Genomic DNA, 17,561 nt, shown 5'->3' with positions numbered 1-17,561 from the left:
GTCACCATGACAGTACGTCTAGACGTCACCATGACAGTACGTCTAGACGTCACCATGACAGTACGTCTAGACGTCACCATAATAATAAGTCTAGACGTCACTATAATAATACGTCTAGACGTCACCATAATAATACGTCTAGACGTCACCATAATAATACGTCTAGACGTCACCATAATAATACGTCTAGACGTCACATAATAATACGTCTAGACGTCACCATAATAATACGTCTAGACGTCACCATAATAATACATCTAGACGTCACCATAATAATACATCTAGACGTCACCATAATAATACGTCTAGATGTCACCATATATACGTCTAGACGTCACTATGACAGTACGTCTAGACGTCACCATGAAAGTACGTCTAGACGTCACTATGACAGTACGTCTAGACGTCACTATACATCACTATGACAGTACGTCTGACGTCACTATGACAGTACGTCTATACGTCACTATGACAGTACGTCTGACGTCACTATGACAGTACGTCTAGATGTCACCAAACAGTACGTCTAGACGTCAATATAATAGTACGTATAGACGTCACCATAACAGTACGTCTAGACGTCACCAAACAGTACGTCTAGACGTCACCATAACAGTATGTCTAGACGTCACCATAAAAGTACGTCTAGATGTCACCATAATAGTACGTCTAGACGTCACCATAATAGTACGTCTAGACGTCACCATAATAGTACCTCTAGACGTCACTATGACAGTACGTCTAGACGTCACCAAAACAGTACGTCTAGACGTCACCATAACAGTACGTCTAGACGTCACCATAACATTACGTCTAGACGTCCCTAGGACAGTACGTCTAGATGTCACCATAACAGTACGTCTAGACGTCACCATAATAGTACGTCTAGACGTCACATAATAGTACGTCTAGACGTCACCATACTAGTACGTCCAGATGTCACTTATGACAGTACGTCTAGACGTAATTATGACAGTACGTCTAGACATCACTATTGACAGTACGTCTAGACGTCACTATGAACAGTACGTCTAGACGTCACTATGACAGTACGTCTAGACGTCACTATGACACTATGATAGACGTCCCCATAACAGTACGTCTAGACTTCACCATAACAGTACGTCTAGATGTCACCATAACCGTACGTCTAGACGTCACCATAATAGTATGTCTAGACGTCACATAATAGTACGTCTAGACGTCACCATAATAGTACGTCGTCTAAACGTCACCATAATAGTACGTCTATACGTCACCATAATAATATGTCTAGACGTCACCATAATACGTCTAGACGTCACCATAATAATACGTCTAGACGTCACAAAAAAAGGTAATAATACGTCTAGTCGTCACCATAATAATACGTCTAGTCGTCACAATAATAATACGTCTAGATGTCACCATAATAATACGTCTAGACATCACCATAATATTACGTCTAGACGTCACCATAATAATACGTCTAGATTTCACCATAATAATACGTCTAGACGTCACCATAATAATACGTCTAGACGTCACTATAATAATACGTCTAGACGTCACCATAATAGTACGTCTAGACGTCACCATAATAGTACGTCTAGACGTCACCATAATAGTACGTCTAGACGTCACCATAATAGTACGTCTATACGTCAATATAATAGTACGTCTAGACGTCACATAATAATACGTCTAGACGTCACCATAATACGTCTAGACGTCACCATAATAATACGTCTAGATGTCACCATAATAATATGTCTAGACGTCACCATAATAATACGTCTAGACTTCACCATAACAGTACGTCTAGACGTCACCATAACAGTACGTCTAGATGTCACCAAAACAGTACGTCTAGATGTCACCATAACAGTACGTCTAGACGTCACCATAACAGTACGTCTAGACGTCACCATAACAGTACGTCTCTAGATGTCACCAAACAGTACGTCTAGACGTCACCATAACAGTACGTATAGACGTCACCATAACGGTACGTCTAGACGTCACCAAACAGTACGTCTAGACGTCACCATAACAGTATGTCTAGACGTCACCATTAAAGTACGTCTAGATGTCACCATAATAGTACGTCTAGACGTCACCATAATAGTACGTCTAGACGTCACCATAATAGTACTTCTAGACGTCACTATGACAGTACGTATAGACGTCACCATAACAGTACGTCTAGACGTCACCAAACAGTACGTCTAGACGTCACCATAACAGTATGTCTAGACGTCACCATAACAGTACGTATAGACGTCACCATAACAGTACGTCTAGACGTCACCAAACAGTACGTCTAGACGTCACCATAACAGTATGTCTAGACGTCACCATTAAAGTACGTCTAGATGTCACCATAATAGTACGTCTAGACGTCACCATAATAGTACGTCTAGACGTCACCATAATAGTACCTCTAGACGTCACTATGACAGTACGTCTAGACGTCACCATAACAGTACGTCTAGACGTCACCATAACAGTACGTCTAGACGTCACCATAACATTACGTCTAGACGTCCCTAGGACAGTACGTCTAGACGTCACCATAACAGTACGTCTAGACGTTACCATATAGTACGTCTAGACGTCACATAATAGTACGTCTAGACGTCACAATACTAGTACGTCCAGATGTCACTTATGACAGTACGTCTAGACGTAATTATGACAGTACGTCTAGACATTACTATGACAGTACGTCTAGACGTCACCATGACAGTACGTCTAGACGTCACTATGGCAGTACGTCTAGACGTCGCTATGAACAGTACGTCTAGACGTCACTATGACAGTACGTCTAGACGTCACTATGACACTATGATAGACGTCCTCATAACAGTACGTCTAGACGTCACCATAACAGTACGTCTAGACGTCACCATAACAGTACGTCTCTAGATGTCACCATAACAGTACGTCTAGACGTCACCATAACAGTACGTCTAGACGTCACTATAACAGTACGTTATTATTCATAACGTTATGTAAATATAACTTTTAACGTTATTTTGAACGTTCTTCTAACGTTAGGAAAATGTTATCATTAATGTTATATAAATAACATATTTTGAATATTATTCGGAACGTTCTTATAACGTTAGGTAGGTGTTACCTATAAAGTTATGTAAACATAATTTTAAACGTTATTTTGAACGTTCTTCTAACGTAAGGAAAATGTTATTATTAAATGTTATGTAAATAACATATGTTGAATGTTATTCCGAACGTTCTTTTAACGTTAGGTAGATGTTACCAATAACGTTATGTAAATATCATTTTCAACGTTATTTTGAACGTTTTTCTAACGTTAGGAAAATGTTACCATCAATGTTAGGTAAATAACATATTTTGAATGTTATTCTGAACGTTCTTATAACGTTAGATAGATGTTATCAATAACTTTATGTAAATATCATTTTTTAACGTTATTTTGAACGTTCTTATAGGAAAATGTTATCTTCAATGTTATGTAAATAACATATTTTGAATGTTATTCTGAACGTTCTTATAACGTTTAAACGATGTTATGAAAAAAATATTCTATGAATGAACGTTATTTGAATGTTATACGAACGTTCGTAGTAAACCTAACCAAACGCTAACCCAAATATAACGTTAGCTGAACGTTATGTGTTTGCTGGGGAGGACGGAACTTGGTGGCACTGAGGAAAAATGTGAGTTTTTTCTGTGGTTGCAAATTAAACCCGGTCTACATGACCCTATACTTTGACCCAGAATACTATGGGGGTCTGTTTTTAACTTAATTTGAGTCAATTTTGAACTAATTTAGGTCAAATTTGACCGTAATCGCATTTAGAGTGCGTCTTTGATCGTGGTCTGACATGACAACAATTAAAACGTGCGCCCTTTAATTATCTTCTTTAAAGCAAATTTAGGCCGAAGTGTTATAAAACAATTATAGGCCTACTATTAAATTATAGTCTACGTCTGTATAATCCTTCTTCCAACTAACGTTTGTTAATGTTAGTGGAGGCAGTCACAGTTGCCTGAATCGGTTTTAATAAAAAATAAAAAAAGTCACATTATTTTGGATTTGGATGCGCTTCTCACTGAATATACCTACGTCATTTCATCTAGACAGGTGAAGGAATATGATATTGACAGTTTTGCTTCGTCTAATCAAATATGCCCCACTGGCCTGCCATACCTATTGGGACTTTCCCATTCATTCCTTCTCAACACAACAAACATGTACCACCCTACTAAAAAACAGTTCCGCCTACAATAAATGATTATAAATATGTTATTTGCAACCAACAATTAACTTTAAAAGAGTATTATGCGAATATCAAGAAAACGTTACATAATTTGCGTAACTTTAGTTTGTTTTTTACTATTGTTACTTTTTAAGGTAGGCCTAGGCCTAGGCCTACTAAGCTTTATTTTATTTTGGAATAGAACAGTGCGGAAAGTGCTGGTGGGAGTGTTGTAGTGTAGACATAATAAGTATAGGTAGGCTAGGCCTACTTAAAGGACGTACGTATTCTATCTTATTAGACTAGACTATTCTAAAATCCTTGGCTAGGTTTATGTTTGCCTTTATTATTGAATATTGTTATTTAAACCTTTTTCAGTATTAATATATCTACAGTACAAGTAAGTACAACACTTATTAATTAGCCTGGCTAGTATTTTATTTATTTATATTATTATTAGTCATCAAGGAAAGGATATGAATATATAGTACAATAAATTAAAAATAATATATAATTGTTGATATTAAATTAAGAAGTATTTATGGGATTTTTTTTCCAAACTCGTTAGACATAGGCCTTCTAACATTTTGTGCTATTTATTCCGTCTTGGTCCGGGTGGGTTTCAAGTGAATCTGATTAAAAATACCCTTCTTAATAATATATCTAAAATATTTTTAGAGTTTCTGGTGACTTCCCTTCCCCCTTCGATGCTTGCTTCCCCTTGAATGTCGAGGGACTTCAGCCCATCCATCCTGGCGCCACTAATTGGTTGTACCTGATACATCATTTAATGTCTTTTTATAGTTTGTTTGGGATTATGATGAGGAAATGTTTTTCATGGAAGATGGTGCGGTTTGGGTGGACAGGAACATAGATTATGGTGGAAAATTATATCCTGAAGGTAAACTCATTTATTGAACAAGAAAAAACATACAATCCCTAAAAATTAAGCTAATTTCATGATATGAGCTGTTATCCTCAATAGTGGTGGAAAATCACTACCTAGTAAAAATACGTAACCAAGATAAAATATTTAAGCAAACAGTTTTAGGGACCATTACATTGATATATTTTACATTTTTTTGTTAAAGGTAATAACTTTCAATGGGTAGTGAGTAATATAAAGTATCCCATCATACTATGGTGGACAGGATTTACTGGGGAACAAGGTAAAGTCAAGAAATGTGGTGCAAACAAGTGTTATTTTACTGTTGACCGCCGTTTGAAAAATCATCCATTGATGAAAGTGTTTATGTTTTATGGAACAGATTTTAAAATCAAGGATTTACCGCTGCCGAGAAAAACCAATCACCAATGGGCATTGTTACATGAAGAATCGCCCAAAAATAATTATATTCTTACCCAGCCAGAATGCTTACAACTCTTCAATTTTACTTCTACATTTAAGCGCAAATCTGATTATCCAATAACAACCCAATATCTGGCATCTTTAGATGATCTAACAACTAAGAAATTCTTGGCATCAACACAAGCAAAAGGCAGAAATGCTCCAGTGGTGTTTGTGCACTCAGACTGCAACCCACCATCAGATCGTGATTCTTATGTTAAAGAACTTATGCAATACATTCAAGTAGATTCTTTTGGTAGATGTCTACATAATAAAGATCTTCCAGTAGAATTTCAAGATCCATTAACTATGGATAAAGATGGTTTTAAACACATTTTAGCTAAATACAAATTCACTTTAGCTCTTGAAAATGCTTTATGCGATGATTACATTACAGAGAAATTCTGGCGGCCATTAATGTTAGGTTCAGTACCAATATACAAAGGTTCAAGCACGATCAAAGACTGGTTCCCCACGGAGAGAAGTGCAATTTTAATTGATGATTTTAAAAGCCCGAAGGAACTTGCCAAATATCTTACCTATCTTGATAACAATGATGATGAGTATAATAAGTATTTAGAACTAAAACAAACCGGGAAAATTACGAACTCTATGTTGATTGAGACGATGCAGAAAAGGGAATGGGGTGTTGACGACTACAACCGAATGAATTTCATTGATGGATTTGAATGTATGGTCTGTAATGCCCTACATGATGATAGAGAAGCTTTAAACCGTAAACGATATAGAAAGCATGTTGCTAGCCCAGAACATCTGGACTGCCCAAAACCACAACTATATTCTGATATATCAGTACTGCCAAATATGTGGTTACGGATGTATGAAACGTCAATACCAAAAGCAAAAGCTCTAAAAGAATTTGTATTATCAGGCAAAAACTTTACAAGGACTGAGTTTTATGCTAAGATTAATAATTTAGATATTGAAAATGATTAGACATGATACTATTTACTATCACTAAGCGATTGTAATTTGTGAAGGATGATTAGTCTAGGTTGTAGACCAAAATTAGTAAAAAGATAAATATTTTGGCACATTTGGCGTTTCATATGTATAATACTTGAGCTCGCATAGTTTTCAGACAAAAATCGCAACACTGACTGGTGGATTAAAGACAATAACATCCTTGACAGGGACATTCCTACTAAAACTAACAAAATCCAGTCTCCGACAAACGTTTCCATTTTTTCTTTGTATTTTTCTATTTGTATTTTTATAATTATGATTTTGTTTGTACTATCATCTTAGTTGACAGCCTGGGGCTGGTTAAGCGCATTACAAGATGAACTACAGTACAGTACTTTCCCATGTAGAATTATTGAAAATAAATTAGGGAAAACGTTTTTTTGTAAAAATTACATGCAACAAATTCAACTCTATTTTTTTTCAATGTTAACTTATGAAACAGCTTTCAAATAGCAAATGGCTAGATGTTGATAGTGAACAGGAAGAACAAGTGAAAATGTCAATTAATTATGATTAATTAATTAAGATTGTATGAATTAATGTTATCACATAAGAAAAATATACAAAAATAAAATTGCCAGTGGTCTTGAACTTTTGGAACTTTCAAATTTATTAGAAAATCAATATGTTAGCAATATAAATAAGGCCCCAAAGAAATGGGCTAATGTGAAAGAACATTCATTTAACTATAAATATATATATATCACTTGCACTGATGAAGGGCTAGTGTTGCCCGAAAGCTCTGCTAACTTTTCTGGCTGTTTTACTTACTCGTTTTGATTTAGCTTTTCGCTTTTATTTTGTATCTCCATTGAGATCCATCCACTGATACCCACAGCATTGTCATTTTTTCAGTAATTTGCCTTGGATTTATAAATATATATATATGTTATACTTTTAATACTGTATATTTTATACATATTTTATTTACAGTTTAATAAAAGTGGGGTGTCCCCACAAAAGAGAAAAACAAGGTGGTTGCTTTCTGTATGGGCACACTGTAATAAACATTGGTATAATCCCATCCAAAATAATTATTTTACAGAAAATGATGCTCACAACAATGTTATAACAAGATTTTTTCAAAAGGATCACTAAATCTTTATTCCTATTTCTTCTGTCAAGCATCTTTGAACTTTTCAACTATCTACCTTCAAAAGATGATTTTTCACAATGAAATGACTGCCATCATGACATATGCAATTGTTTTAGAACATATTTGGTAAACTCTATAAATTAAATATAAAAACTAAAATTTGATACATTAAAAAAAAGCAATGAATTAAGCCTACAACGGGATACTCATTCAAATTCAAACACAACTGTATGCTTGAACATTCTGAATTCTTTCTTCCTTAATTTGCTTTAAAACTTGTATCAAGAATCAAAGATCAACAAATGGTATTAAGCTGTTCTTGTTTGCATAACACCTGTAAAAAGAAATTTAAACTATTATAGCTGTGGTATAGTTTGTTTTGCTGTAATAATACATTTACTAAGATCTAATACACTATTATATTAACAAATGTAATAAGACAAGATTGCAATACAGTAAATTATAACTTGTGATTTCCACGCAACAACGTATCGACAAAAAGGGCTGTATTTTATAATCACAAGTTGAAACCGACGATGCAACAGTGCTGTAAACAATCCAGGTTTGATTTCTCACGCAGGCAGGGGAAAACAAAATTATTAAAGGGCATTTTCTTACGTTATGTAGGTTGTGTTATGTTGCGTCGCTAGTGGGAACTGAGCTTAAAGGAGAATGTTCTACTGTAGGCCTATTATGAAACCAGGTTATTCTTCTAATAAAATAGGTCAATATTACATATCTAAATGTCGAAAGTCATTGAACGCTTGGGCTGTTGCCGATTAACAAGGTGTGTCATGTAGTATTTTGATGTCAGTACCATAATAATTTATAAAAGCATTATGCGAGAATAGTTTCTGAGAGATTTATTGTCCGATGTTGTGTTAAAAAATGTTTACTCACTCATATAGTGACCTTTGACACCAATGAAGACATAGCATTTCCAACACGGGTGGCAGCAGATAACATTTTATTCAAGTCACTACGAGAACCTAAAAGTATATAATAAAAAGAATTGTACCATCAACATAATCATTTTTCACTAATATAATTTTTTCCTTGTAATTATATTTCTATAACAATTGAATAATTCAGATATAATTATAATAAATTAAAAATAATCATTATATGCAAGAATTGTACTGTACATGGTATGTAAATTGAAACTAGAGAAGAGTGAAATTGACTGTCATAAACAGGTGGTTAATGTGAATGCATAAAAATACAAACCTAGTCCATCTTGGTGATATTCAGCAGCCATGTCAGAGGTCAAATCTAAAGGAGCATGCTGGGAATATTCTGAGAAGAAAAGTTGTAGTGCAAAAAAAGTCATAGTTTATATTAAAGATAGAAATGGGCTGCATGCAGAGTCACATTTGTGGCAAAAAATGCTGCAACTGTGATATAAGTCACTTGACCTTTAAAAATAGCCATGAATAGTTCTAACTCACTATGAAAAAAGGTGTAACATGCATCAAATTGAGATAATTTCAGATACACTGCAGTTTTGTGTCTAAATCAATAGGCTATTATAAAATAACTTTGATAAAATTTGAAAATATTCGTGATAGGCAATATATTGCTTATCACTCATTGCTATTGTTTCATTCATTTGTGATTTTGTCATGGTAAAAGCCATATTCTTGTAACCTGGAAAAGAGACTTGCATCTAAGGTCATGTGACATACGTGCCATTTTGTGAATTCCTATCCTATCAAGTTCAAATTCAAAATGAAAAACATTTGATAAGTATCTCTTACCATGATTGACATTTAATGGAAAAACATCCTCTAACTTTTGAACCAAATCCTGAAGTTGTGCTTCCTCTGATGGATAAAATCTGGTAGCATTAGCAGAGGGAAAAACCAATTCTGATTGGTCAGAAAGATGAAACGGGCGAAGCCTATTTGGTTGTAGTGAATTGTCAAGGTTTGGAGGTTGATATTGAGGACTAGGTACATGAAACGGGCGACGCCTATTTGGTTGTAGTGAATTGTCAAGGTTTGGAGGTTGATCTTGAGGACTAGGTACATGAAACGGGCGACGCCTATTTGGTTGTAGTGAATTGTCAAGGTTTGGAGGTTGATCTTGAGGACTAGGTACATGAAACGGGCGACGCCTATTTGGTTGTAGTGAATTGTCAAGGTTTGGAGGTTGATCTTGAGGACTAGGTACATGAAACGGGCGACGCCTATTTGGTTGTAGTGAATTGGCGATAATTGGAGGTTGATATTGAGGACTAGGTACATGACTGTATGTAGATTGTAATGGTGTCTTATCAGCTCTGTCAACCATATCAATCCCCGGCGATGCTTGGTCAGTGTGCTGGAATGAAGACAAACTAGGAGGAGCTACTCTGCTATGTTGTGTTGATGGTAAAGACAATCTCTCAAGGTGTTGTGGAGAAAGTGACGTTGGTTGTACCTATAACAAATATGATCTATAAGCCTTAGTAAATGTTTTATGAGTTTATATGTCATTTATTCACATTTATTTAGTCATTAATTATAAGTTATATTATACTGTACCTAAGTACACATATATAGTACATATAATTTGTTTAATAATGTAACTGAAGATCAGTGGTCATATTCACCTTTGCAACTTCAATTAGAAATCACTTAACCTATTTTGTATATCATTAAACGGAAATCCTTTTAGTAAAATGCTGAGAACTAAGAGAAGTATTTCACTTAAAGTATGACCAATGGATCACAGATGTACATACTTTTGTTATTAGACGCAAACGTCTTAACTGTAATTCCAACTGTTTGTTCCGTTCCTCAAGGACCTCTTGTCGTGCAAGCATCTCTTCACGCTGTAACTGAAGCCAGTCATACTCAGATGAACCCTCACTTCCAGTACCAATGAAATGTCGATCCTCAATCTGTTGAAGGAGTTCCCTTCAAACACAAACATTAAAGCAGTACAGTACTGTATACAGTATTAAAAGGAAGCTCCACTCAGACTTTCTTGGCTTATATGTAATTAAAATGAATGCATTATGTGGTTTTAGGCAACTTGATATGGATAAATGTGCTGTGTGAACGGACTTTATACTCGGCCACAGCTCCCGTCAGCACTGTCAACATGACAGTGCATTCACCTTCAACTTACTCATTTTCTCTTTCTAATATGTTAATAGCTTTTTGCAGCCTTTCCTTTTCAAGTATATTTTCATCTTCACTGGTCAGTTTGGATGATGAGGTCTTCTTTGATTTAGCAAGAGGTGGTGTAAATGTTTCTACTTCAGCTAACCTAAAAATAATATAACTATTTATTGTAGTAATAAATAAGTAATATCATTAATAATAATAATAATAAGATTTATACAGCGCACATATCCACAAAAGTGCTCAAGGCGCTTGTGAAAACCATGAAACAATTTGACCTTAAACCTAAATACAACTGATAATTTTGAGAAAAACCGAAATAAAAACAAGACCAATCGAACCCACATAACTGCTTCCGTTTACCAGCAATTTAAGGTTCATAGACCAGCCAGTACATAACTCACAGGTGTTCTCAGTGATGTGGGTATCTAGCAAAACAAATTGCCAAAAGCAGCCGACAGCAGATGTGTCTTAAGCGCACTCATTAAATTATTAATTAAAATATTGTAAGATCGATGCAATTACTCAACATACACAAGATGCTCTCCATCAACAAAGTCTGCATTTAATCCAAATTTCCACCACGTCTATACATTCTACAACATTAAGACATTGTACACTGACAATTAAATTGCTGTAGTATATATACACTATACTAAAGTTTAGTGTTTGTACCTTTGGGTAAGTTTGTTCATGTTTGAGTGAGTTCCTATATCTGGTCTGAGTTCAGTGTCTGCAAATCCAATATCTGCTTCTGTTGCACCATTTATTGACAAATATTTCTGTTTTATATTATTCCCTCGTTTTTTGCTCAGTTTGTTACGAATAATCTTTCCAAAGGCTCGGGCATCATCCTTAGACGAACTCTAAACAACAAAAACAAATTACAGAGAAATAATTAACTACTGGAAAATGTATTAAATGTATATTAATTATTATTTATTAATTAACTCATTTGTGATTCTTTTATGTATGATAATAAAAACCATTATAATCTAAAAATACACACACACACAAATTACAAAGATAAAGTAAATTTGTAATTTAGTCTAAAAAATATAGAAATCAATTAAAAACTGACCCCCAAACAATACTCTTGTGTTGGATGAGTATACTTATGTTTACCGCTTGTTCGTCCAGTAAAAAAACATTCTTGACAAAGGTCAAAGTTTATACATTTGAGGCATTTATAACGCAAGCCAACAATTGGGTAAGCCTTGCAGATGCAACATTTTGATTGGTGCTTAACTGAAATTAAGAAAAATAGAAATTTGGATAAGAAAAAACAATAATATTAATAATAACATATAATGTTTTCGAATTAAGTTGGTTTCTGCCTTTATTACTTGGGATATCCCATGATGCCCCACATATTATTCCTTCCGCTTAATTTTGAAGAACTTGTAAACGTTGGCTTTAGTTAATACACAGTTAGACTAAATAATAACATTACAATAGTGTGGAACAACCCTTGATGACCACTGGTTAATAGAAGATTTTTTTTTTAAATAGAATATTTTTCTATTGGAAAGGATGCATTAAATTATTTATATTTATTTTTACCTCTTTTGGGAATGTTTTAGATAAAATCATAACTTAAATATACAGGGTAACCCTATTCCTAACATAACAACCCACTTGTTTCAGATGCAGAAAGGCGATGCAATGTAGGAAGCCATACGATGGTCTGTGGTTCCGCCAACATCCAAGACATAAAGTGCTGCGAATCAACTGTATTTCCAAAGTTCTACAAAAAGAATTAATGTGTAGTGAGTTTACGAAACAGACAAGATGACTGGTTGAGTGAAATTTGTCCACAATTGACAATACACTACTTTTTGTAATTTATAGAATTACTGAAAACGTGCTGTTTAAGAGTCATCCTTACATTTTAACGTGGACAACAGAACCTCATTCATCAGTATTAATCGATACAACATCAAACAATATAGGATCTTTTTTCCCCTAACTATGGGACAAAGTACAAATCTGAGTAGATGAAGTTGACCACTTGTTGATATTTAGGAGCTAAACCTACTATACATATACGAGTTAAAATAATGATTGTGAGGCATTTGATAAATAGGCAAACTCCCTTAAAATGTCTTGACATGTTTCAAGAAACTATTCTCATAATCAGAACAGAAAACAATGCCTAGAGTACTTATATACCAATAGGACAGGTTGTATGTAAGTGAGGAAGTAATTAGCATGATAAAACAACAAGGAACATAGGCAACAAACAATCATAATGGCAAGCGTGACACCTAAGTTATAGATTTGTTTGTTCAAGGAACGTTTACTCCACGTGATGTGGAGGGCTTCTCGTCTGCCTATTCATCAAATGCCTTACAATCGTTATATTAACTTGAAAGTTTGGTGAAATCATTCATGATTTATCTAACATATACTTACATTTGAAAAGCAATTTTCCACTGCAGCCAAGATGTTTTTGCCAAAAGCTTCACTTTCAACAATTACATTAGTAATCTGATCAACACAAATAGTAAACAATATAATGAAAATAATGTGTTACAAAATCTTAATATTGTATTATTGCAATATGTATTACTAGAAACTACTTGTGTGAAGACAGACTTTAAAGCACAAATACCAGAAAAGGCATAACTACAGTAAAGATTTGTTTTGAAAATACAATGCAAACTTGTAATGCGCAAATTCCAGCAGTAAGTGATCAAAGTGATCGAAGTATGAGAGAGCTCAATTTGAAAGAAAAAGATGAGGTTTTAAGGCAGATTTAAAGGCGATAGTAGAAAAGCATGATCTAATAGAGGCGGGTGGGTCATTCCATAAGCAAGAGGCAGCAGGAGTAAAGGTGCTTAGACCATACGTTTTAGTGTTAAAAGTCAGAATGGAAAGGAGATTTTTGGAAGATGAGCGAAGGCGACGGGGAGGTATGTGAACAGGAAGAAGGTCAGAAAGATATGAAGGGGATTGTGATGTAAGACATCTGAATATCAAGCCGAAGATTCCAGTTTCGAATCTCAATTGATGCAGGTCATTCTAATCGATTTCCTCATAGTTTATAAAATATTATCCAGTATATCACTGGGTGGTTTATAATTCCTATATACCTTTAAATCTATATAATTACAACAATGTGCATATTTTAAATTTAAAATGATCATTTAAATCAAATGTAAATTTACCTCCATCATGTCTTGTAAAAGTATATTCAATGATTTACGGGTAACATGTCCTGTCTTGTCACTTATCTGTTCAAAGAAATCTGGAAAAAATAGTTTGTAAACAAATCATTATCAAGTGTCAAGCCTTGTCTCACTATCAAACTTAATATGACAAAAAATGTGATGTTTTCATATATCGACATGATATCATACCACTACCATATTTGGGCAGATCACACCTTTTTTGTAAAACTAGTTTGATAGTGTAAACATAGCTTTAAATAATATTATAATACATTCTAAATGAAACAATACAAATTCTAACCCACTCAGCAAAGTACGAAAAAAATATAAAGCCCAAATATGGTAGTGATATGCCCAAATATGGTCGTGATATGACCAAATATGGTAGTGATATGCCATATATGGGCACATCACGTTTTTTTGTCACATAAAGTTTGATAGTGTAAAAACAAAACTTGCTGATATTACAGACATCCCACTATTAGATCACAGGGACTTTCATGTATGATCAAGTCTGACTGGATAGCAATATTTTAACACTCTCATGGTATGGCGGAACACACAGGTCTTTTCAGTACAAACATGCAACTGAGAAATAACTTATGCACTATTATCTAAAAATGAATTCACATGATCTCCAAACAGATATTAAATGGAAAAAGATTTTATAGGTTGTAGTTGATTTATAGTACTTACATTTATACTTTTCAGTAATACGTGCAGCACACAAACAGACAATTCCAATTTTCACAGAGATCACTCGAAGACATCCAGTCCTAGACCTAATGTGGATCAATTAAATTAGAAGGTTTTTACTGACTATAGTGTAGACCTTAAACACAGCTATACATGAAAACGTGAAATTGAAATTTCATAATTGGTGTTCCTAGACACTTTAAACACAATAGTTTGTAGAATACCTGTCATAAAGGTTTAGAATCCAGTTAAGCAGAAGATCAGTGCAGTGGTCAACTCTTACATCTGGGTGTCCTCTGTCACGACACATTGTGAAAATATCATAGATAATATTGTAAAGCTGTACTACATCCATCACAGTGTTATTAATTTGCCGAAAGCCATACTGATCAAAGGCAATGCGAATAAAACGCATTTCCACATAATGCACTATAATTATTATATATGAAATAAATGATAAAACTATGGTATGGTATGACATACGATAATAAATATAACGCATTTCCACATAATGCCCTACAATTATTATATGAAATAAAATAATAAAACTATGGTATGGTATGACATACGATAATAAATATAACGCATTTCCACATAATGCACTACAATTATTATATGAAATAAACAATAAAACTATGGTATGGTATGGCATATTATAACGCACAAAAATATATTTTGCCTATGAATATATTTCAGTTGTTGACATAAATTAATAGGTAGCTAGTGTGTTATAAAACAAATAATTTCATTCGGTGCAATATTAAATTCCAACTTTCACCCCATGAAATTATTTGTTCAGTACCATCGCACTCATAAACATTCATTATTTGTAACAGTATTAGTAAAACGTATTAATTAAAATGCAAATACATGCCATCACATTAGTTTTCAGTATTTTGAGTTAAAAAATGTGGAAAAGTTAATATAAAAATGATAATTGTGAATACCATGGAAATGATGATATTGTTTTAGAGATTATATTGATGGTCTTGATGATTAAATGCTATGTATTTGCTGTTTAATAACATTTAACAGTAGTAGTATTAAGTTACTTACAACACAATTCTTTTTGTAGCATTCGTAGCTTCATCGCAGTACGGTAAGCAGCAAATCGAATTCCGCCAAGTTCCTCTGAACATGAATAAAACATAATAATAATAACACACCAAACAATACTTAATTAAAGATTTTAAAAACCTGAGAAAAAAAAAAATTACTTACCCAAATGATCCATGGCTTTCACTAAATCTGGATGATCCCATTGAGTTTGCTCAGTAGAGTGACTGAAAATCAAATTGAAATTGGTAATCCACACTCATCAATAAAACAAATTTCAATTGTAAATGCTGGAACTGTGTATTGTATACACTGAAATAAAAAACTGAATACTTGGTAGAACAAAAATAATTTGTAAAATAATTTCAAAATATATTTTTTGTATTGATTAATAGCAAAATATTATATTGTTGTGAACTAAATGAGCCACTGTAAGCATTTCATTTCAATATCAGTTGATTGACCATTTTTTGAACGCTTTGTACTTACTTTATGAAATATGGTATACCATTGTTTGTTGTTGAGCGATCCCATATGGAGTTCATCTGTTAATGTAAAAAAAAACCAAATTATGAACTACACAATTTTCAAAATATGTTTTTCTTTGCTTCAGTAAAACGTAATTTTACCTAACACCAGTGTGGCAAAAAGTATTCTTTTACTAGGCCTAATAATATTGTAAAATAAATATTTTACAATTAATTATTAACATTTTCTCATCAAACTTAATATGACAAAAAATGTGATGTTCTCATATATCGACATGATATCATACCAATACCATATTTGGGCAGATCACACCTTTTTTGTAACAAATATTGTATTTTGGGATGAAACAAGACTCAAGCATCTGGCCTACTACTCTAACATTGATTGGGAAACATTTTCTAGAATGGCGAGTAGTAGTAGTAGATGTCCTATACTTTATCGATTTTTTATTTGCACTTATGGCATTCCATACTTTTTGGGACGAGTTGACTAGAGTCTGGAGTTGACGCCTGACCACCGAGATGGTTTAGCGAATCTGGTTTAGCCTAGGACTAGCTCAACTGGCCTGGACCAGTGAAGTGGTTGGTAGGCTCTAGTCTAGACTAAGGCCCTAAGGGTATGCCTAGGCCCTACCTACTAATAAAAATAGACCTAATAGTGGTCACACTACCTCGCGTAGCCTACTACTACATTATAATGATGCAAATTCTACCCCAAACTTACATTTTTGGGAAATAAAAAGCGGCTTGTCGGTGGTGATGCTTAGCGAACGGTGCAGAGCGGTGGTATCGTGTCAACAAACAAAGTTTGGACGCGATATTGTATGGAGCGCCACAAGTGCCTGTTATGGGTACTACACGCAGTATATGCGGTTATAAAACGTGCTCCTAGGCCAATTTACACATACGAACATTAACGGTAAGCGGAAAACAGAAATATAATATATAATATTATTCTTATGACCATTTATACAAAACGTGGAAGGGACGGGAGGTTGATTGGAAACCTGCTCAGGATAAATACAGATTCTACATGGGCCAAGCACACGGTTTTCTACTTACCGTTACCGTCTGTGTGAATTGGTCTTCAATACTCTCTCTTATAGTGGATCAAATATACTGTAGTAGAGTATTGTAATCTAATTTACATGGTGTCTATTATTATTAAGCTTGGTTCCCACTAGGACACAACTCAAGGACATACACGCAACGTGAGTTGACCAATCACAAGCGATGGATTATTTGAACTGTCGCTTGTCATTGGTTAAGACGCTTGCGTTGCTTTTACTTCCTTGCGTTGCATCCTAGTGGGAACCAAACTTTAGTGGATTTATTGTTCTATTGTAATGATTTGTTTGCAATAACAAAAACACAGACAATT

At 34.2% G+C, this 17,561-nt stretch overlaps 2 protein-coding genes across 5 annotated transcripts; one reads left to right on the top strand and one right to left on the bottom strand.

The window, feature by feature from the left end:
* The first annotated feature begins 4,213 nt into the window (after window positions 1-4,213).
* LOC140051147 (alpha-(1,3)-fucosyltransferase 10-like) lies at window positions 4,214-7,210 on the top strand. Of its 2 annotated transcripts, none has more exons than XM_072096273.1 (3): window positions 4,214-4,381; window positions 5,031-5,127; window positions 5,318-7,210. In XM_072096273.1, the coding sequence occupies exons 1-3, from the start codon at window positions 4,310-4,312 to the stop codon at window positions 6,529-6,531; spliced, it is 1,383 nt and encodes a 460-aa protein (XP_071952374.1). In that variant the 5' UTR covers window positions 4,214-4,309; the 3' UTR covers window positions 6,532-7,210. The 2 variants fall into 2 exon arrangements, with proteins under 2 accessions (XP_071952374.1, XP_071952375.1); XM_072096274.1 differs by having other exon boundaries at window positions 4,245-4,506.
* Window positions 7,211-7,413: 203 nt separating this feature from the next.
* On the bottom strand, window positions 7,414-16,964 carry LOC140051146 (dystrophin-like). Of its 3 annotated transcripts, XM_072096269.1 has the most exons (17): window positions 16,905-16,964; window positions 16,182-16,237; window positions 15,858-15,919; window positions 15,693-15,767; window positions 14,861-15,065; window positions 14,637-14,722; window positions 13,938-14,017; window positions 13,183-13,257; window positions 12,406-12,514; window positions 11,849-12,015; window positions 11,443-11,633; window positions 10,772-10,912; window positions 10,383-10,557; window positions 9,415-10,078; window positions 8,885-8,953; window positions 8,558-8,646; window positions 7,414-7,991 (listed from the first exon to the last, which is right to left on the bottom strand). In XM_072096269.1, exons 2-16 carry the CDS (start codon window positions 16,235-16,237, stop codon window positions 8,558-8,560), a joined length of 2,244 nt encoding a protein of 747 aa, XP_071952370.1. In that variant the 5' UTR covers window positions 16,905-16,964; the 3' UTR covers window positions 7,414-7,991. The 3 variants fall into 3 exon arrangements, with proteins under 3 accessions (XP_071952370.1, XP_071952371.1, XP_071952372.1); XM_072096270.1 differs by lacking the exon at window positions 10,772-10,912; XM_072096271.1 differs by lacking the exon at window positions 14,861-15,065 and having other exon boundaries at window positions 16,905-16,952.
* Window positions 16,965-17,561: the final 597 nt, after the last annotated feature.

Source organism: Antedon mediterranea, chromosome 6 (assembly GCF_964355755.1).
Source record: "Antedon mediterranea chromosome 6, ecAntMedi1.1, whole genome shotgun sequence".
Classification (NCBI taxonomy): domain Eukaryota; kingdom Metazoa; phylum Echinodermata; class Crinoidea; order Comatulida; family Antedonidae; genus Antedon; species Antedon mediterranea.
This window is presented reverse-complemented; position numbering and strand designations above follow the sequence as displayed.